Source organism: Trematomus bernacchii, unplaced genomic scaffold, assembly GCF_902827165.1.
Source record: "Trematomus bernacchii unplaced genomic scaffold, fTreBer1.1, whole genome shotgun sequence".
In the NCBI taxonomy this organism is placed as follows: domain Eukaryota; kingdom Metazoa; phylum Chordata; class Actinopteri; order Perciformes; family Nototheniidae; genus Trematomus; species Trematomus bernacchii.
This window is the reverse complement of record NW_022987788.1, coordinates 1-22,440: the sequence shown is the minus strand read 5'-3', so window position 1 is coordinate 22,440 and position 22,440 is coordinate 1. Positions and strand designations below refer to the sequence as shown.

The 22,440-nt window shown below is 46.1% G+C and overlaps 1 protein-coding gene across 1 annotated transcript; it reads right to left on the bottom strand.

The window, feature by feature from the left end:
- Positions 1-2,280: 2,280 nt before the first annotated feature.
- Positions 2,281-22,432, bottom strand: mtif2 (mitochondrial translational initiation factor 2; the record flags this gene model as incomplete). Its single annotated transcript, XM_034149605.1, is given in 11 exon segments — positions 2,281-2,741; positions 3,817-3,957; positions 4,568-4,732; positions 4,896-5,036; positions 8,568-8,820; positions 9,853-10,057; positions 14,604-14,728; positions 14,977-15,116; positions 16,697-16,873; positions 22,002-22,159; positions 22,261-22,432. Coding segments are annotated over 11 exon segments (1,847 nt in total), but the record flags the coding sequence as incomplete, so codon positions are not given.
- Between the last annotated feature and the right edge of the window lie 8 nt (positions 22,433-22,440).

Genomic DNA, 22,440 nt, shown 5'->3' with positions numbered 1-22,440 from the left:
AGGTAATTCACTTCAGAAACACTTAAAGGTAGGGTAGGTAATTCCCTTCAGAAACACTTAAAGGTAGGGTAGGTAATTCCCTTCAGAAACACTTAAAGGTAGGGTAGGTAATTCACTTCAGAAACACTTAAAGGTAGGGTAGGTAATTCCCTTCAGAAACACTTAAAGGTAGGGTAGGTAATTCACTTCAGAAACACTTAAAGGTAGGGTAGGTAATTCCCTTCAGAAACACTTAAAGGTAGGGTAGGTAATTCCCTTCAGAAACACTTAAAGGTAGGGTAGGTAATTCCCTTCAGAAACACTTAAAGGTAGGGTAGGTAATTCCCTTCAGAAACACTTAAAGGTAGGGTAGGTAATTCCCTTCAGAAACACTTAAAGGTAGGGTAGGTAATTCACTTCAGAAACACTTGTTATATTCCATGGAATGCTCTTAACATCCTGATAGCAATGAATATCTGAAGAGCTTTGACAATAAATACATAAAAAAAATATCATCTGTGGAAGCTGTAGCGCTGTAAAAAGCACGACCAATCACCTGCCTCGGCCCGGCTCAGATAACTGGATGGCCTACCTGCCTGTCAGCCTTCCATCTGTGCACAAACTGATCTCGTGCCCTCATTGGTCATGTGCGTGTGTGTTGGAGGAGGGGCTCTGTGAGGAAGTCTGAAGGAAGGGGCAGATGTTTTTCGGTTGTGTATTTTCAAAGCACTCCAGCTGGTTTCTCCGTTCTTACCTACCCCACCTTTAAGTGTTTCTGAAGTGAATTACCTACCCTACCTTTAAAGCTCACCTATTATGCTTTTGAACAATATATGATCCATATCTATCTATATAAGGACATGTCTCTGAAGTGTCCTGCTCGTTCCAGAGTCCTGCCTCGGGGCGGCTTCCCGACGGGTGACCCGCAAAAAAAGGGATTCGTAGGTTGAATTTCTTCACAAAAATGTTTTCGGGTTAGGCTCGGGGTAAAACAAAGAAGATGCGGGTCAGATCGCGGGTGTTGCATAATAATTTAATTTAATGTTTAAATAATTTGGAAATCACATTGGAAACGGCAGCTGGTGGAGCTCTGATTGACATGCTGGCTCCACCAGCTGCATCCACCTAGCAGCTGCTCTGTGGGTTAGGTCCTGGAGAGAGGGTTAGTATATTGAAATGAAACAGATCCTTGTAGCCCCCCCCCCTCTCTCTTCCAGCTGTTACTAAGGACATGTCTCTGAAGTGTCCTGCTCCAGACCCCAAACAGATCCTTGTAGCCCCCCCCCCCCCCCTCTCTCCCAGCTGTTACTAAGGACATGTCTCTGAAGTGTCCTGCTCCAAACCCCAAACAGACCCTTGTAGCCCCCCCCCCCTCTCTTCCAGCTGTTACTAAGGACATGTCTCTGAAGTGTCCTGCTCCAGACCCCAAACAGATCCTTGTAGCCCCCCCCTCTCTCTCTTCCAGCTGTTACTAAGGACATGTCTCTGAAGTGTCCTGCTCCAGACCCCAAACAGATCCTTGTAGCCCCCCCCCCCTCTCTTCCAGCTGTTACTAAGGACATGTCTCTGAAGTGTCCTGCTCCAAACCCCAAACAGATCCTTGTAGCCCCCCCCCCCCCCCTCTCTTCCAGCTGTTACTAAGGACATGTCTCTGAAGTGTCCTGCTCCAAACCCCAAACAGATCCTTGTAGCCCCCCCCTCTCTCTTCCAGCTGTTACTAAGGACATGTCTCTGAAGTGTCCTGCTCCAAACCCCAAACAGATCCTTGTAGCCCCCCCCCTCTCTCTTCCAGCTGTTACTAAGGACATGTCTCTGAAGTGTCCTGCTCCAAACCCCAAACAGATCCTTGTAGCCCCCCCCTCTCTCTTCCAGCTGTTACTAAGGACATGTCTCTGAAGTGTCCTGCTCCAAACCCCAAACAGATCCTTGTAGCCCCCCCCCCCCCCTCTCTCCCAGCTGTTACTAAAGAGCTGACTCTGGGTCAGTAGCTTCAGAGAGAGAGTAGATCTCATCAGGAGAACTCTCCCAGCAGAAACTCAGCTAAATGCTGCCGTGATGAAACTCCATATCATGTTCCAAACCACATCAAGGATTCTCTCTGAAACAGCATGGAGCTCAAACTCTTTCTCTCTCAGGTTTACCACAAGGTGACTTCCTTTTCATTTCCTGCTTCTTCACACATGCTCTCTCCAGTACAGGTTAGCTCTGAGTGTTAGCATGCTAATGTAAACACACCAGGGACACATGTTGATGTAGAAAAGACTTCAGAATATGTTGATTGTTGAATTAAATGATCAGACATTTTTTCATTCAAGAATTTATTGCAAAACCAACAAATTTGAAATAATGAGAAAACATAAATATTTAAGCTATACACTGTTAGCATGTACAGAGCAATCAGATTACAACCGTCTGACTCTCCTAAATATCAGGTATGACCTAAAAACATCCGTAACCCCGTCAGGTTTTCAGTAGCGAGTAGCGGCTTGAAAGAAATCTTGATATTTATTTCTTCGGACGAGAGGACAGTTAAATTATCTCATTTACATTACAGTCTGTGTGTCCGCAGCAGTGCATGCTGGGACATTGAGTTCAGAAGCCGGGGTCCCAGGAGGTGACCTGCGGAGCGTCGAGCTCCTCGAAGCAAACCACCACGTCTCCGGCTCTGAACTCCACCTCAACGTCCACCGACAAACCGCACTCCATCCCCAACTTCACCGTCTGGACCTCGTCTTTGTGATGTTTCAGAGCCAGCAGGGGGCCTGTAGTGAAAGCAACCATTAACACCACTTTCTCTCAGTAAACAAAGACGTTCGCTAAGCTAAAGGCGGCTAATGCTGGGCTATAAAGGAACTACAGCACGGTCACATGACTTCGCGTCACCACCGCTAAGCTAAAGGCGGCTAATGTTGGGCTATAAAGGAACTACAGCACGGTCACATGACTTCACGTCACCACCGCTAAGCTAAAGGTGGCTAATGTTGGGCTATAAAGGAACTACAGCACGGTCACATGACTTCACGTCACCACCGCTAAGCTAAAGGCGGCTAATGTTGGGCTATAAAGGAACTACAGCACGGTCACATGACTTCACGTCACCACCGCTAAGCTAAAGGCGGCTAATGTTGGGCTATAAAGGAACTACAGCACGGTCACATGACTTCGCGTCACCACCGCTAAGCTAAAGGCGGCTAATGTTGGGCTATAAAGGAACTACAGCACGGTCACATGACTTCGCGTCACCACCGCTAAGCTAAAGGTGGCTAATGTTGGGCTATAAAGGAACTACAGCACGGTCACATGACTTCACGTCACCACCGCTAAGCTAAAGGTGGCTAATGTTGGGCTATAAAGGAACTACAGCACGGTCACATGACTTCACGTCACCACCGCTAAGCTAAAGGAGGCTAATGTTGGGCTATAAAGGAACTACAGCACGGTCACATGACTTCGCGTCACCACCGCTAAGCTAAAGGTGGCTAATGTTGGGCTATAAAGGAACTACAGCACGGTCACATGACTTCACGTCACCACCGCTAAGCTAAAGGTGGCTAATGTTGGGCTAATAAGGAACTACAGCACGGTCACATGACTTCACGTCACCACCGCTAAGCTAAAGGAGGCTAATGTTGGGCTATAAAGGAACTACAGCACGGTCACATGACTTCACGTCACCACCGCTAAGCTAAAGGAGGCTAACGTTGGGCTATAAAGGAACTACAGCACGGTCACATGACTTCACGTCACCACCGCTAAGCTAAAGGAGGCTAATGTTGGGCTATAAAGGAACTACAGCACGGTCACATGACTTCTGGACTTTGTATTATATGAACTCACCCTCCCAGATGGCGTCTCGTCCTCTGATCAGTCTGAACGTCATCCTCCGGTCCAGCAGACCCTTCTGAACCCTGCAGCCGGCCACAGGAAGCTTCCTCTTCCCCACGGAGACGTCGAACATGGCGAGAACCGTCGCCTCACCTGGATCAGAGAGCAGATCCTGGATCAGGGATCACTTCAACGCTATCAGCAGGAATACCCTGCTTCTACAGACACTTCCAGGCTTTATGAATGGATATGTTGTGATAGGAGGATAACACTTTAATGGTCAGATGAGCACAGAGGATGCTTCAGACTGAATGAAGCACAGAGGACGCTTCAGGCTGACTGGAGCACAGAGGATGCTTCAGGCTGACTGGAGCACAGAGGATGCTTCAGGCTGACTGGAGCACAGAGGATGCTTCAGGCTGACTGGAGCACAGAGGATGCTTCAGACTGACTGGAGCACAGAGGATACTTCAGACTGACTGGAGCACAGAGGATGCTTCAGACTGACTGGAGCACAGAGGATGCTTCAGGCTGACTGGAGCTCAGAGGATGCTTCAGGCTGACTGGAGCACAGAGGATGCTTCAGGCTGACTGGAGCACAGAGGATGCTTCAGACTGACTGGAGCACAGAGGATGCTTCAGGCTGACTGGAGCACAGAGGATGCTTCAGGCTGACTTTATTGAATCTCCATTAGATAGTAGCAGTTCCTATTCTCTGTCAGAGCATGCTCATAAAGTCATGTGACAGCAGATGTTTCCTCACCCACGATGTTCTCAGTCTTCAGCGGCGGCAGTTTGCTGCTCAGCTCGTCCTTCAGCTCGTCGATTAGTTTGTAGATGATGTTGTGAAGTCTCAGCGGGACGCAGAGCTTCTCCGCCAGCTGGACGATCGACTTACTGGCCGCCACGTTAAAGCCGTAAACTGAACCTGAGGGAGAACATGGAGCCAGAGGACATTGACTTCTATACAATCTGAGGTAATACAGAGAGAGCAGGAACATTTTCTCATAGACTTCTATTAAACCTGCTGGTGGTTCTGGTTCTGGTTCTAGCACTGGTTCTGGTTCTGGTTCTAGTTCTGTTTCTGGTACCTGAGAAGGTGTTGGCCATGTTGACGTCGTTCTCTGAGATGTCTCCGATGCCGTAGTCCAGGATGTCCAGAGGACACTGAAGCTGAGCGTCGTACGATGACAGGATGTTCAGGAGGGCTTCCACTGAGCCGTCAACATCTCCTGGGGTCAGAGGTCACAGGTCAGAGGTCAGAGTGTGTGTGAGCTTATTCTACACAACAGGAACCACACACTCATACATACTGTCTGAGGTATGGCCTGCTGGCGTGAGGATTTGTTTTGTTGGTGTATGTATTGTGAACGCAATGCTGCACAAATGTGGGTCTGCCTCAGACTGTCCGTCTACATGATGTGGCCTGCCCTCATGCCCACTGTCACACCGATCATACATTACAGCCCTGATGGGTCTCTGTGTGTCAGAGTGTGTGTATGTGTGGCGCGAGTGAGTGAGCGGAAAGGGGGAGAGCGCGCACCGGTTACTTGTATTGTTGTTGTTAGCATCTGGTGCTATCTAGCTACGCTAACGGATATAAGGAGCTGTTTGAACAACAAGGTGGAGGATCAGCTCAGACTGAGAGGCTCTGATAACTACAGCTCAGACTGAGAGGCTCTGATAACTACAGCTCAGACTGAGAGGCTCTGATAACTACAGCTCAGACTGAGAGGCTCTGATAGCTACAGCTCAGACTGAGAGGCCCTGATAACTACAGCTCAGACTGAGAGGCTCTGATAACTACAGCTCAGACTGAGAGGCTCTGATAACTACAGCTCAGACTGAGAGGCTCTGATAACTACAGCTCAGACTGAGAGGCTCTGAGAGGCTCTGATAGCTACAGCTCAGACTGAGAGGCCCTGATAACTACAGCTCAGACTGAGAGGCTCTGATAACTACAGCTCAGACTGAGAGGCTCTGATAACTACAGCTCAGACTGAGAGGCTGATAACTACAGCTCAGACTGAGAGGCTCTGATAACTACAGCTCAGACTGAGAGGCTGATAACTACAGCTCAGACTGAGAGGCTCTGATAACTACAGCTCAGACTGAGAGGCTCTGATAACTACAGCTCAGACTGAGAGACTCTGATAACTACAGCTCAGACTGAGAGGCTCTGATAACTACAGCTCAGACTGAGAGGCTCTGATAACTACAGCTCAGACTGAGAGGCTCTGATAACTACAGCTCAGACTGAGAGGCTCTGATAACTACAGCTCAGACTGAGAGACTCTGATAACTACAGCTCAGACTGAGAGATATAACTACTAGGGATGGGAATTTGAAAGCAAATGTATATTTGAATATTCGACCCCCCAAAAAACGGTTAACCGGTTAACCGAAATGTACATATCCTATATAAAAAGAAATTGGGTACATTTCTTTTTTTCGGAAATAAATAAATACATGTTCAAATAAGTATAGAAACCAAGTCGAATTTGTCAAATGTATTGAACTGGTGATCACAGTTTGACAGCTATAGGCCTACAGCTTTCATGCTTGAAACATCAAAAACCTATAACAGGGCCCATGCACAGAATGCAGCTATTCAATAGGCTACTCATTCTGGTTTAAAAATATGAGCATGTCTACATGCTCAGGGGAGAGGCGGAGGCGATTCACAATCAGGCCAGCTGTAGAGAAGACCCTCTCAGCTGGAACGGAGGTTGCGGGTATAGCAAGGTATAGTATGTATTAGGGATGGGAACGATTAATCGAATATTCGAAATTATTCAGGTATTCGAATATGTGTTATGAATATTTTTTTTGTTTTTTGGGAGGGATGCCTAAGTTGATTACATATTATCAAATTGAATAATTCAATGTATACGACAGTGCCATAGCTAAGTGTGTTAGGTCTAAAGGTGTGTTTTGCTCCGCTCACCGGTCCCTCACAGCGGGCAGAGCTGCAGGTGCTGATCTCTCTCTCTCGTCCGGTACTTCACTCGCGTTTATGTCCAAATCCATCAGATCTAGTTCTAGCTAATGATATGGCTGCTGCCCCTGCCTACACGCAGACCACGCAGACTCAAACCTCATCTTATGTCCAAATGCGCTCCGCAGCCGTTGCGAGGTTGCGGCGCTAACAGTTCATGAGCGTGCTCCCCCGCTCCCTGTCAACACTCGCGACACATGAGTGGCCAGCCTAAACAACAGTAAGCGCTGCTTGGCAACCGTGTGTGGCGGCAAAGTACAAAGACATTTTGACAGGAGAGATTTAGTTTTGCCGGTATTCAACATATTTGACCAGTCATAGTCCGGTAATTATTTACACTCTAAGAAGAGTCCTACAGACATGGCGTCAAGAAGGAGTGATGTGTGGAAATATTTCCACCAGGTTAGTGAGTGCGGTGTAGAGTGCAAACTATGCCAAATTAAACTTATATATACACATACTATACCTTGCTATACCCGCAACCTCCGTTCCAGCTGAGAGGGTCTTCTCTACAGCTGGCCTGATTGTGAATCGCCTCCGCCTCTCCCCTGAGCATGTAGACATGCTCATATTTTTAAACCAGAATGAGTAGCCTATTGAATAGCTGCATTCTGTGCATGGGCCCTGTTATAGGTTTTTGATGTTTCAAGCATGAAAGCTGTAGGCCTATAGCTGTCAAACTGTGATCACCAGTTCAATACATTTGACAAATTCGACTTGGTTTCTATACTTATTTGAACATGTATTTATTTATTTCCAAAAGTTATTGAAAATTTTTCTTTCGAAAAGACATTTTAGAATTTTTTTTTTGACCCAATTTTTTTTTTTATAGGATATGTACATTTCGGTTAACCGTTTTTTGGGGGGTCGAATATTCGAATATATATATATATTTGCTTTCAAATTCCCATCCCTAGTATGTATATATATAAGTTTAATTTGGCATAGTTTGCACTCTACACCGCACTCACTAACCTGGTGGAAATCTTTCCACACATCACTCCTTCTTGACGCCATGTCTGTAGGACTCTTCTTAGAGTGTAAATAATTACCGGACTATGACTGGTCAAATATGTTGAATACCGGCAAAACTAAATCTCTCCTGTCAAAATGTCTTTGTACTTTGCCGCCACACACGGTTGCCAAGCAACGCTTACTGTTGTTTAGGCTGGCCACTCATGTGTCGCGAGTGTTGACAGGGGACGGGGGAGCACGCTCATGAACTGTTAGCGCCGGAACCTCCCAACGGCTGCGGAGCGCATTTGGACATAAGATGAGGTTTGAGTCTGCGTGGTCTGCGTGTAGGCAGGGGCAGCAGCCATATCATTAGCTAGAACTAGATCTGATGGATTTGGACATAAACGCGAGTGAAGTACCGGACGCGAGAGAGAGAGATCAGCACCTGCAGCTCTGCCCACTGTGAGGGACCGGTGAGCGGAGCAAAACACACCTTTAGACCTAACACACTTAGCTATGGCACTGTGTATACATTGAATTATTCCATTTGATCATATGTAATCAACTTAGGCATCCCTCCCAAAAAACTAAAAAGATATTAATACAAATATTCATAACTCGTATTCCAAAATCTGAAGAATTATTCGAATGCCTGAATAATTTCGAATATTCGAATATTCGAATATTCGATTAATCGTTCCCATACCTAATAACTACAGCTCAGACTGCTCTTCTTCTCACTGGGTCTCACTGTGTGTGTGTGTGTGTGTGTGTGTGTGTGTGTGTGTGTGTGTGTGTGTGTGTGTACCCTTGACGATGAGCTGTAGCCCCGCCCCCTCTCCACTGCTCTTCTCACTGGGTCTCATGGTGTGCTGGTCCTTGTGGGTTTTGTAGAGGATCCTCTTCCTCTGCCTCCAGCTGAGGTGCATCATCCCCTCCCTCTGCTGTCGGTACTGATCCAGGTGGTGCTGCTGCTTCACCTGGATCAGCTCCTGCTCTTCCAACAGCTGCTGCGCCTCCCCCTGCTGCACACGCCACTCCACCACCTTCTTCGCCCTCTGCTGCTCACAGAGGGGCACAGGGGGTTAGAAACACTATCTGAGGTAATCAAGAGAGAGGAACATTTCCTCATAGACTTCTATACAATCTGAGGTAATACATTTCATACATTGTCTGTGGCTCAGTTAGACCCTTTCTCCCCACAGGGGGTCTCAGGTATCAGGGGGTCTCAGGTATCAGGGTCTCAGGTATCAGGGGGTCTCAGGTATCAGGGTCTCAGGTATCAGGGTCAGGGGGTGCTAGTGACTTATCCGACCGGCCCACATCGTCCGACCGGCCCACTTCAGTACCGGCCCATCGGGATTCGTCCCGAACGTCCCGATGGCCAGTCCGCCACTGGTCTCAGGTATCAGGGGGTCTCAGGTATCAGGGGGTCTCAGGTATCAGGGGGTCTCGGGTATCAGAGGGTCTCAGGTATCAGGGGGTCTCAGGTATCAGGGGGTCTCGGGTATGAGAGGGTCTCAGGTATCAGGGGGTCAGGTATCAGGGGGTCTCGGGTATCAGAGGGTCTCAGGTATCAGGGGGTCTCAGGTATCAGGGGGGTCTCAGGTATCAGGGGGTCTCAGGTATCAGAGGGTCTCAGGTATCAGGGGGTCTCAGGTATCAGGGGGTCTCAGGTATCAGGGGGTCTCAGGTATCAGGGGGTCTCAGGTATCAGAGGGTCTCAGGTATCAGGGGGTCAGGTATCAGGGGGTCTCAGGTATCAGGGGGTCTCAGGTATCAGAGGGTCTCAGGTATCAGGGGGTCTCAGGTATCAGGGGGTGTCAGGTATCAGGGGGTCTCAGGGGGTCTCAGGTATCAGGGGGTCTCAGGTATCAGGGGGTCAGGTATCAGGGGGTCAGGTATCAGGAGGTCTCAGGTATCAGGGGGTCAGGTATCAGGGGGTCTCAGGTATCAGGGTCTCAGGTATCAGGGGGTCTCAGGTATCAGGGGGTCTCAGGTATCAGGGGGTCTCAGGTATCAGGGGGTCTCAGGTATCAGGGTGTCTCGGGTGTCTCAGGTATCAGGGGATATCAGATTGGGGGTCTTCTCACCTCCGACTCGACCTCCATCATGGTGTCTCCGGCGGCCGGCAGCTCCTTCCAGCCGGCTATCTCCACGGCGACGCTAGGCCCCGCCTCCTCCAGCGCCCGGCCGTTCTCGTCCAATAGGAAGCGGACCTTGGCCCAGCTGGTCCCCGCCACCAGAACACTGCCTCGCCTCAACGTGCCTGTCTGGACCAGAGCCGTGGTCACCAGGCTGAGCAGAACCAGAACCTCAGCGTTAGTGTTCTCTCCATTATCCTGCTCTTATACTTAAGGAATCACTTAAAGTTATTGACACCATTGCCATTAGTCGCTCTGAATCTTAAGGTGTTTAGTCTCTCTTAAGGAGAATCTTAAGGAGTTTGATCTCTCTTAAGGAGAATCTTAAGGTGTTTTGTCTCTCTTAAGGTGTTTGGTCTCTCTTAAGGAGAATCTTAAGGTGTTTTGTCTCTCTTAAGGAGCATCTTGAGGTGTTTGGTCTCTCTTAAGGAGCATCTTGAGGTGTTTGGTCTCTCTTAAGGAGAATCTTAAGGAGTTTGATCTCTCTTAAGGAGCATCTTGAGGTGTTTTGTCTCTCTTAAGGAGCATCTTAAGGTGTTTTGTCTCTCTTAAGGAGCATCTTAAGGTGTTTGGTCTCTCTTAAGGAGCATCTTGAGGTGTTTAGTCTCTCTTAAGGAGCATCTTAAGGTGTTTTGTCTCTCTTAAGGAGCATCTTAAGGTGTATAGTCTCTCTTAAGGTGTTTGGTCTCTCTTAAGGAGCATCTTGAGGTGTTTGGTCTCTCTTAAGGAGCATCTTAAGGTGTTTGGTCTCTCTTAAGGAGCATCTTGAGGTGTATAGTCTCTCTTAAGGTGTTTGGTCTCTCTTAAGGAGAATCTTAAGGAGTTTGATCTCTCTTAAGGAGAATCTTAAGGTGTTTTGTCTCTCTTAAGGTGTTTGGTCTCTCTTAAGGAGAATCTTAAGGTGTTTTGTCTCTCTTAAGGAGCATCTTGAGGTGTTTGGTCTCTCTTAAGGAGCATCTTAAGGTGTTTGGTCTCTCTTAAGGAGAATCTTAAGGAGTTTGATCTCTCTTAAGGAGCATCTTGAGGTGTTTTGTCTCTCTTAAGGAGCATCTTAAGGTGTTTTGTCTCTCTTAAGGAGCATCTTAAGGTGTTTGGTCTCTCTTAAGGAGAATCTTAAGGAGTTTGATCTCTCTTAAGGAGAATCTTAAGGTGTTTTGTCTCTCTTAAGGAGCATCTTAAGGTGTTTGGTCTCTCTTAAGGAGCATCTTGAGGTGTTTGGTCTCTCTTAAGGAGAATCTTAAGGAGTTTGATCTCTCTTAAGGAGCATCTTGAGGTGTTTTGTCTCTCTTAAGGAGCATCTTAAGGTGTTTTGTCTCTCTTAAGGAGCTTCTTAAGGTGTTTGGTCTCTCTTAAGGAGCATCTTAAGGTGTTTGGTCTCTCTTAAGGAGAATCTTAAGGTGTTTTGTCTCTCTTAAGGAGAATCTTAAGGAGTTTGATCTCTCTTAAGGAGCATCTTGAGGTGTTTTGTCTCTCTTAAGGAGCATCTTAAGGTGTTTTGTCTCTCTTAAGGAGCATCTTAAGGTGTTTGGTCTCTCTTAAGGAGAATCTTAAGGAGTTTGATCTCTCTTAAGGAGCATCTTGAGGTGTTTTGTCTCTCTTAAGGAGCATCTTGAGGTGTTTGGTCTCTCTTAAGGAGCATCTTGAGGTGTTTGGTCTCTCTTAAGGAGCATCTTAAGGTGTTTTGTCTCTCTTAAGGAGCATCTTGAGGTGTTTTGTCTCTCTTAAGGAGCATCTTAAGGTGTTTGGTCTCTCTTAAGGAGCATCTTGAGGTGTTTAGTCTCTCTTAAGGAGCATCTTGAGGTGTTTGGTCTCTCTTAAGGAGCATCTTAAGGTGTTTTGTCTCTCTTAAGGAGCATCTTGAGGTGTTTGGTCTCTCTTAAGGAGCATCTTGAGGTGTATAGTCTCTCTTAAGGTGTTTGGTCTCTCTTAAGGAGCATCTTGAGGTGTTTGGTCTCTCTTAAGGAGCATCTTAAGGTGTTTAGTCTCTCTTAAGGAGCATCTTGAGGTGTATAGTCTCTCTTAAGGTGTTTGGTCTCTCTTAAGGAGCATCTTGAGGTGTTTGGTCTCTCTTAAGGAGCATCTTAAGGTGTTTTGTCTCTCTTAAGGAGCATCTTGAGGTGTTTTGTCTCTCTTAAGGAGCATCTTAAGGTGTTTGGTCTCTCTTAAGGAGCATCTTGAGGTGTTTAGTCTCTCTTAAGGAGCATCTTGAGGTGTTTGGTCTCTCTTAAGGAGCATCTTAAGGTGTTTTGTCTCTCTTAAGGAGCATCTTGAGGTGTTTGGTCTCTCTTAAGGAGCATCTTGAGGTGTATAGTCTCTCTTAAGGTGTTTGGTCTCTCTTAAGGAGCATCTTGAGGTGTTTGGTCTCTCTTAAGGAGCATCTTGAGGTGTTTGGTCTCTCTTAAGGAGCATCTTAAGGTGTTTAGTCTCTCTTAAGGAGCATCTTAAGGTGTTTGGTCTCTCTTAAGGAGCATCTTGAGGTGTATAGTCTCTCTTAAGGTGTTTGGTCTCTCTTAAGGAGCATCTTGAGGTGTTTGGTCTCTCTTAAGGAGCATCTTAAGGTGTTTGGTCTCTCTTAAGGAGCATCTTGAGGTGTTTGGTCTCTCTTAAGGAGCATCTTGAGGTGTTTAGTCTCTCTTAAGGTGTTTGGTCTCTCTTAAGGAGCATCTTGAGGTGTTTGGTCTCTCTTAAGGAGCATCTTGAGGTGTTTGGTCTCTCTTAAGGTGTTTTGTCTCTCTTAAGGAGCATCTTGAGGTGTTTTGTCTCTCTTAAGGAGCATCTTGAGGTGTTTGGTCTCTCTTAAGGAGCATCTTGAGGTGTTTGGTCTCTCTTAAGGAGCATCTTAAGGTGTTTTGTCTCTCTTAAGGTGTTTGGTCTCTCTTAAGGAGCATCTTGAGGTGTATAGTCTCTCTTAAGGTGTTTGGTCTCTCTTAAGGAGCATCTTGAGGTGTTTGGTCTCTCTTAAGGAGCATCTTGAGGTGTTTTGTCTCTCTTAAGGAGCATCTTGAGGTGTTTGGTCTCTCTTAAGGAGCATCTTGAGGTGTTTTGGTCTCTCTTAAGGAGCATCTTGAGGTGTTTTGTCTCTCTTAAGGAGCATCTTGAGGTGTTTTGTCTCTCTTAAGGAGCATCTTGAGGTGTTTGGTCTCTCTTAAGGAGCATCTTGAGGTGTTTGGTCTCTCTTAAGGAGCATCTTGAGGTGTTTGGTCTCTCTTAAGGAGCATCTTAAGGTGTTTGGTCTCTCTTAAGGAGCATCTTAAGGTGTTTGGTCTCTCTTAAGGAGCATCTTGAGGTGTTTGGTCTCTCTTAAGGAGCATCTTAAGGTGTTTGGTCTCTCTTAAGGAGCATCTTAAGGTGTTAAGTCTCTCTTAAGGATAATTTTAAGGTGTTTAGTCTCTCTTAAGGATAATCTTAAGGAGAATCTTAAGGTGTTAAGTCTCTCTTAAGGATAATCTTAAAGTGTTTAGTCTCTCTTAAGGAGAATCATACATGTTGTGTATTAACATCAATACAAATATGATCACAAAAAAAAGGAATCCAAAGTACAACATCTAATAAGTTCCCTGTATCAAGATTGATGCAAAACAAGTGACCTTTGACCTTTTTAGAGAGGTTTAGAAAAAAACCCACTTCTGGGGTCATTTGGGTGGATTCTCCATATCTCTGGCCCCCCTTGGTCGACACCTCTTCTTAACCGTTAGAGCCAATAGAATCGAGGGGGAGTTCCTAAAACCCATCTAAACATCACCCATTGGTGAATGAGAGCTGCGCAGCCAGGATGCCCCGGAAGCTGAGCTCTGGTGGCTACCATAGCAGCTCATTTAAAATCTCAGTTTTTGACATAAAAATGGAGATTATGGATTATCAATAATATTGGATTAACCTATGGATTAACCTATGGATTAACCTATGGATTAACCTATGGATTAACCTATGGATTAACCTTCAGCAGCGTTTTTATCGTTTTAATGCCATTGAACACGACTTTTGATCAGAACAACAGCTAAGGTGAGACGATCTCCCGTGAATGCTCCGTAATGCTACGTGTTGTGATGTCTGTGTTTGCTTCCCCTGTTGCGAGTTCTGATCGCTCAGTGATGATACTAATACCTATAGAATCTGTGGAGTCTCAGCTTTAATCGGATATCTTGTTTGTGCAGTTACGATCAGTAATAAGGGTATTTTTACCTTGAGTTCTGTGCTAAGTGTGTTAGCATTTTTTCGCTCAGGGCTCATTTAGACGCTTCTTGTGAGACTTGTGCTTTGTTTCGGTAAAAATGGTTCATATCGTCAGTTAGCTGAGTTTCTTCCCGTTAAGTGAGTATGACACATTAATAGGTTTTTAAATATTAAGATGCCCTGAGACACAGTTTCGTGAAAAAACACCCCGCAGCCCCCTGTAGAGGGGGCTCTCGGGCTTATTAACAGGTTAAGGAGAATCTTAAGGTGTTTAGTCTCTCTTAAGGTGTTTAGTCCCTCTTAAGGAGCATCTTAAGGTGTTTAGTCTCTCTTCCTGACATCTTCCTGGCATGTTCCTGGCATGTTCCTGGCATGTTCCTGACATGTTCCTGGCATGTTTCTGTCATGTTCCCTCTTAAGGAGCATCTTAAGGTGTTTAGTCTCTCTTAAGGAGCATCTTAAGGTGTTTAGTCTCTCTTAAGGAGCATCTTAAGGTGTTTAGTCTCTCTTAAGGGGTTTAGTCTCACCCTCTGCCTCTCTCGGAGCGGCTCTCGATGATCAATCCCTCCACGGCTCCTCCATGGTCCGCCTTCAGCTCCAGAACCTCAGCTAGAGCCACCGTGGCCTCGGCCAGCTCCATCAGGTTATCACCCTGACAACAACAACAACAACAACAAGATAAGATAAGATAAGATCAGAAGTACTTTATTGAAAATGTTTGCGTTGCAGCAGCATAAAAAGACAAGGCATTGAACATTAGAGAAATTAAAGACTAGAAATAAACAATCCAACATGTAAACATCTCAAATAGAAATAAAATAGCATTAAAAAAAAGTAATGTCATCGTGTGACATCACTGTGACATCACTGTGACATCACTGTGACATCACTGTGACTCACCTTCAGAGCTGAGACGTGGATGGCCTGAACGTCTCCTCCGAACTCCTCACAAACCACATCGTGAGCCAGGAGCTCCTGCTTCACCTTCTGAGGGTCCGACTGGCGCTTATCACACTTATTCACCGCCACGATCATCGGCACTGAAACATAGTGAAGACATGAGAGAGATATGAGAGAGACATGAGAGAGACATGAGAGAGACATGAGGAAACATGAGACAGACATGAGAGAGACATGAGAGAGACATGAGAGAGACATGAGAGAGACATGAGACATGAGAAAACATGAGAGAGACATGAGAGAGACATGAGAGAGACATGAGAGAGACATGAGAGAGACATGAGACATGAGAAAACATGAGAGAGACATGAGAGAGACATGAGAGAGACATGAGAGAGACATGAGACATGAGAGAGACATGAGACATGAGAAAACATGAGAGAGACATGAGGAAACATGAGAGAGACATGAGAGAGACATGAGAGACATGAGAGAGACATGAGAGAGACATGAGACATGAGAAAACATGAGAGAGACATGAGAGACATGAGAGAGACATGAGAGAGACATGAGACATGAGAAAACATGAGAGAGACATGAGGAAACATGAGAGAGACATGAGAGAGACATGAGAGACATGAGAGAGACATGAGAGAGACATGAGACATGAGAAAACATGAGAGAGACATGAGAGACATGAGAGAGACATGAGAGAGACATGAGACATGAGAAAACATGAGAGACATGAGAGAGACATGAGAGAGACATGAGACATGAGAAAACATGAGAGAGACATGAGACAGACATGAGAGAGACATGAGAGAGACATGAGAAAACATGAGAGAGACATGAGAGAGACATGAGAGAGACATGAGAGAGACATGAGACATGAGAAAACATGAGAGAGACATGAGAGAGACATGAGAGAGACATGAGACATGAGAAAACATGAGAGAGACATGAGAGAGACATGAGGAAACATGAGACAGACATGAGGAAACATGAGACAGACATGAGAGAGACATGAGAGAGACATGAGAGAGACATGAGGAAACATGAGACAGACATGAGGAAACATGAGACAGACATGAGAGAGACATGAGAGAAACATGAGAGAAACATGAGAGAGACATGAGGAAACATGAGAGAGACATGAGGAACATGTTCCTGACATGAGGAACATGTCAGGAACATGTCAGAAACGTGTCAGAAACGTGCCAGAAACATGCCAGGAACATGTCAGGAACATGCCAGAAACATGTCAGACACATGTCAGACACATGTCAGAAACGTGCCAGAAACATGTCAGAAACAGGTCAGGGACATGTCAGCGACATGTCGGGAACATACCGGGAACATGTCGGGAACATGTCAGGAACATGCCAGGAACATGCCAGAAACATGTCAGACACATGTCAGAAACATGTCAGGAACATGCCAGACACATGTCAGGAACATGCCAGAAACATGCCAGGAACATGTCAGGAACATGTCAGAAACATGTCAGGAACATGCCAGACACATGTCAGGAACATGCCAGAAACATGCCAGGAACATGCCAGACACATGCCAGAAACATGCCAGGAACATGTCAGACACATGTCAGAAACATGTCAGAAACATGCCAGACACATGTCAGGAACATGCCAGAAACATGCCAGAAACATGCCAGGAACATGTCAGGAACATGCCAGGAACATGCCAGGAACATGTCATGTACCTCCCGCCCTCTTGGCGTGTTGGATGGACTCCACCGTCTGGTTCATCACGCCGTCGTCAGCGGCAACCACCAGAACGATGATGTCAGTGGCGTCGGCACCGCGGCCTCTCATCGACGAGAAGGCAGCGTGACCAGGTGTGTCCAGGAAGGTGATCCTCTCACCTGTAGGGAGCTGGACTGAGGGGGGAGAGAGAGAGAGGGTGTGTAAGTAAGTAAGTAAAACTTTATTTATATAGCAGCACCCTTCTCAACACGAATGTACAAAGTGCTTTACAGTACAGTACACAGGACACAATTCAAAGTGCAACTATAAAATGTAGAATAAAAGGCATAAAACACAGCAGGTAACACATAGGATAAAACACCAATGAAAGACAGCTACTAACTCACCTCCTCCGGCGACCCAAAGGCCTGTCGGAAAAGGTGGGTCTTTAACTGCCCCTTAAAAATCTCTATTGAGGCAGAGGCTCTTAGTGTCTGGGGGAGTTTGTTCCAAAGCCTTGGGGCCACCACCTCAAAGGCACGGCCCCCCTTAGTCTTTAGCCTGGTTCGGGGCACCCTTAGGAGGCCTTGCTCAGAGGACCTCAGGGCCCGGGTTGTGCTGTGAGGGTGGATCAGGTCATTGATGTAGGCTGGGGCTTGGCCATGGACAGCTCTATAAGTGAAGACCAATACTTTGAATTGGGTTCTGAGATGGACAGGGAGCCAGTGCAGGGCAGAAAGGATCGGAGTGATGTGGCATGTTTTTTTGGACCGAGTGAGCAATCTGGCTGCAGCATGTTGGACCTGTTGTAACCGGTTTATTGATGTTTGGTTGAGGCAGGAGAACAGAGCATTACAGTAATCAAGCCGGGATGAAATAAAGGCATGGATAGCCATCTCCAGTTCTGTGTTTGATAGAACCCCCCTGAGCTTGACAATGTTTCTGAGATGGAAAAAACAGGTACGGGTCAGAAGTTTGATGTGTTTGTCTAGTAGCATAGACTGATCGAAAGTTACACCAAGGTTTTTGATGTTTGCCCTTATGTTACCACTGAAAGAACCCAGGTGGCTTGCTACCTTAGAGGCGATGTTATCAGCCGCTAAGATCAAGACTTCCGTTTCTGATGCATTGAGCTGTACGAAGTTGCTTGACATCCACTCATTAATTGCAGACAGACATGTGATGAGGGTTTTGACGGGTTTGAAAGAGAAGTATATCTGGATATCATCTGCATAACAGTGATACGAGACACCCTCAAATTGGCTAATTAAGCGGCCCAATGGGAGCATGTACAGGGCAGAAAGAAGGGGGGCTAAAACACAGGGTTCTTACACCTTTTCCAAAGTCAAATTCAAGCACTTTTCAAGCATTTTCAAGGTGCATTTTCAAGCTTTTCAAGCATCTTACAGCTGTTATATATTTATATACACATACTTATACTCAAATGATTATTTCACTACCTCACATTAAATCAGATGTTCTTTATGCTATAAACAACCAAATGTGTGTTTCATAATAGCATTCTACATGAGGATGAACAATTAAAAATGTTAGAAAAGAAAACTAAGTTTAATATTTCAAAATGAGACCCATCTGTACGTAGACTGGGCATCCCATATAACCTGGCTGAGCCAATATAAAACAATCAGCCAAATAACTTTTCAATATATTATTGATTACTATTTTGAGGTACTTTTAGGTTGGCAGTAAACACAAGTAAGTACAGTAGGTAAATGGTGTACTTGTACTCCACTACAGTTCAGAGGTACATGGTGTACTTCTACTCCACTACAGTTCAGAGGTACATGGTGTACTTCTACTCCTCTACAGTTCAGAGGTACATGGTGTACTTCTACTCCTCTACAGTTCAGAGGTACATGGTGTACTTCTACTCCTCTACAGTTCAGAGGTACATGGTGTACTTCTACTCCACTACAGTTCAGAGGTACATGGTGTACTTCTACTCCTCTACAGTTCAGAGGTACATGGTGTACTTCTACTCCTCTACAGTTCAGAGGTACATGGTGTACTTCTACTCCACTACAGTTCAGAGGTACATGGTGTACTTCTACTCCTCTACAGTTCAGAGGTACATGGTGTACTTCTACTCCACTACAGTTCAGAGGTACATGGTGTACTTCTACTGCACTACAGTTCAGAGGTAGATGGAGTACTTCTACTCCTCTACAGTTCAGAGGTACATGGTGTACTTCTACTCCTCTACAGTTCAGAGGTACATGGTGTACTTCTACTCCTCTACAGTTCAGAGGTACATGGTGTACTTTTACTCCTCTACAGTTCAGAGGTACATGGTGTACTTTTACTCCACTACAGTTCAGAGGTACATGTTGTACTTCTACTCCTCTACAGTTCAGAGGTACATGGTGTACTTCTACTCCTCTACAGTTCAGAGGTACATGGTGTACTTCTACTCCACTACAGTTCAGAGGTACATGTTGTACTTCTACTCCACTACAGTTCAGAGGTAGATGGTGTACTTCTACTCCACTACAGTTCAGAGGTACATGGTGTACTTGTACTCCACTACAGTTCAGAGGTACATGGTGTACTTCTACTCCTCTACAGTTCAGAGGTAGATGGTGTACTTCTACTCCTCTACAGTTCAGAGGTACATGGTGTACTTGTACTCCACTACAGTTCAGAGGTACATGGTGTACTTCTACTCCTCTACAGTTCAGAGGTACATGGTGTACTTGTACTCCACTACAGTTCAGAGGTACATGGTGTACTTCTACTCCTCTACAGTTCAGAGGTACATGGTGTACTTCTAACTCATCTACAGTTCAGAGGTACATGTGTAACTTCTAACTCCCTCCTCTAACATTTCAGAGGTTTACATGGGTTGTACTTCTCTTCCACGTACGTTCAGAGTTACATGGTGTACTTCTACTCCTCTACAGTTCAGAGGTACATGGTGTACTTCTACTCTTCCACTACAGTTCAGAGGTACATGGTGTACTTCTACTCCTCTCAACGTTCAGAGGTACATGTGTGTCCTTTCTACTTACTCCTCTACAGTTCAGAGGTACAACTGTGGTTCTCGACTGCACTAACGTTCAGAGGTAGATGGTGTACGTGTATCCATTACTACAGTTCAGAGTACATGGTGTACTTGTACTTCCAACTACATGTAGTTTATACCTTGTTAGTTACTTCCAAGATGTGGATGAATGATGTGAAATATAATCAAGTGTTAATCAGACGTTAGTTCCACCGTGGAGTAAAAGCCACAAGCTACCCTGCAGTATACAAAGTCATTCAGACTAGCTGCACCTTTACCAGCTTTGAGAACACTTTCATGATCAATCATTATAAAACATATCATATACAATTATTAGGGATGCTCCGATCGCCAATTTTGGAGCCGATCGCCGGAATCAGTATCGGCCGATACCGCTCTCTTTTCCTCTCTCCCCCTCTCTCTCTCCCTCTCCCTCTCTCTCTCTCTCTCTCTCTCTCCTGACAGCCCGTCAGTATCTCCTGCAGCTCACTGATCCAGTAATGAGCGACCCGACAGTGAAGAATAAATATATGTATAACTAGTTTAGCTTGTTCCAGAGGTAGATCAAATAGCTAAGTGTGTTAGGTCTAACTCTTAATGTGTGTTCTGCTCCGCTCACCGGTCCGTCACAGCGGGTGGAGCTGCAGGATTTCTGCTTCACACACACGTTGCATACCGCTATTTTATTGTCATTTTCGGACACTTAAAATACTGCCAGACTAGTGAAGCCATTTTGGCGAGCTTGTTTTGCCGCGCACAGAGAAAAGTGTCATGTATTTTACATGCAACGATAGCCTAATCTAAAATGCTCTACTCTGGCGTACCTTTCGTGTGGTGTGTGGCTCGTCAGCGCAGACTCTCGCATCGTTATTGTTGCACACTTTGCAGGAGGCTACTCTTGGGCTTGACCCTCGTCTTAGCCATGGCTTGTATTTGTCTTCTGCTAGCCAACGCTCGTTGAAACGGCAACCTCCTGGCATACTGTCATCTATCACTCTCATCAGAATGCCCAGGTCACACACGTAACAAAAACACTTGCCGGTCACGCGCATAGCGCGGGACGGCCGGAGCGGAGCTGTTTTATGTAAAAGCGAAGCAATTAAGCGCGCTCCGACTTCTTTATTTTCTTTTAATCTAAAAAGCGAAGTAAAGCATTTACAATTTCAAGCACTTTATCCCAAATTCAAGCACCATTCCCAAAATTCAAGCACTTTTCAAACCTTGAAAACACCTCGTACAATTTCAAGCATTTTCAAGGATTTCCAGCACCCGTACGAACCCTGAAAACAGAACCCTGGGGCAGGCCGCAGGATAGGGGAGTGCTGTGTGATGAGAACGGGCCCACCGCCACGGAGAAACTTCTCCCACTGAGGTACGAGGCAAACCACTGGAGGGCAGACCCTGAGATGCCTACCCACTCCCTGAGTCTATCTAGCATGATGGCGTGGTCCACTGTGCCAAACGCTGCACTCAGGTCCAACACCATCATGTTAGGGTTAGGGTCATGATGTCATTGGAGACCCTGAGGAGAGCTGATTCTGTGGAGTGGTGTTTTCTGAAACCTGATTGGAATTTGTCATGGATGTTATTCTTATTCAGAAATGTATTGAGTTGATTAGCAACAACTTTTTCTAAAACCTTTGACACAAATGGGAGCTTTGAGATGGGCCTGTAATTAATCGGGAGGGAGGGATCTAGATTGGGTTTTTTGAGAAGGAGCCAGAGACAATGGAGATGTTTATAATGTGGAGCGACACATGAAAAAACTTCTGTTAGCATGGACGTTAAAGCATCCAGAGGGCTTGAGGAGGATTTCATAGCGCTCACTACAGCGGTCAGGTCGGCTATGGTGATGCAGGAGAAATGACTCAGCGTGGCCTGCCTCACTGGACAGATAGGGAGGGGGGAGTGGGAGGGGGTGATGCTCGACCTCACATCAGCTACCTTGTTTACAAAAAAGGTGAGAAAACGGTCGCAGTCGTCATTTGAATAAATAGGAATTGAGGGGGTGGACGGGTTTACAAACGTATTTATGGTTTTAAAGAGTACTCTGGGGTTGTGCTTACTAGAGGAGATGAGGTTAGAGAAATAGGTAGCCCGGGCCTTTTTAATCAAATTGTTATAATCACAGTAAAGGTCCGTGTGTGTGTGTGTGTGTGTGTGTGTGTGTGTGTGTGTGTGTGTGTGTGTGTGTGTGTGTGTGTGTGTGTGTGTGTGTGTGTGTGTGTGTGTGTGTGTGTGTGTGTGTGTGTGTGTGAGTGTGTGTGTGTGTTGTGTGTGTGTGTGTGTGTGTGTGTTACCCAGGAATGCTCCTATGTGTTGTGTTATCCCTCCAGCTTCACTCAGCACCAGCTGACTCTTCCTCAGTGAATCCAGCAGGGTGGTCTTCCCGTGGTCCACGTGCCCCATGATGGTCACTACAGGGGGGCGGGGCTTCAGCCGGGAGGGGTCGACGGGCCTGAGGTCAGGGGTCAGAGGTCAGGTGGTACAGAGGTCAGGTGGTACAGAGGTCAGGTGGTACAGAGGTCAGGTGTGTGATGTGACTTCCTGTGAGCGTACTTCCTGTGAGCGTCCCTGTTGGGTCTCTCCCGACTCTCGCTCAGTTTCTCCCATCTGAACTTCATCCCGGAGCGGGTCACCACCTCTTTGATCCATTGCTCCTTCAGAACCGAGTCCGGACCCAGAGAGTCAGGGTCCACGGCCGTGTTGCGCAGAGCCTGCAGGACGTGCTCTGGGGAC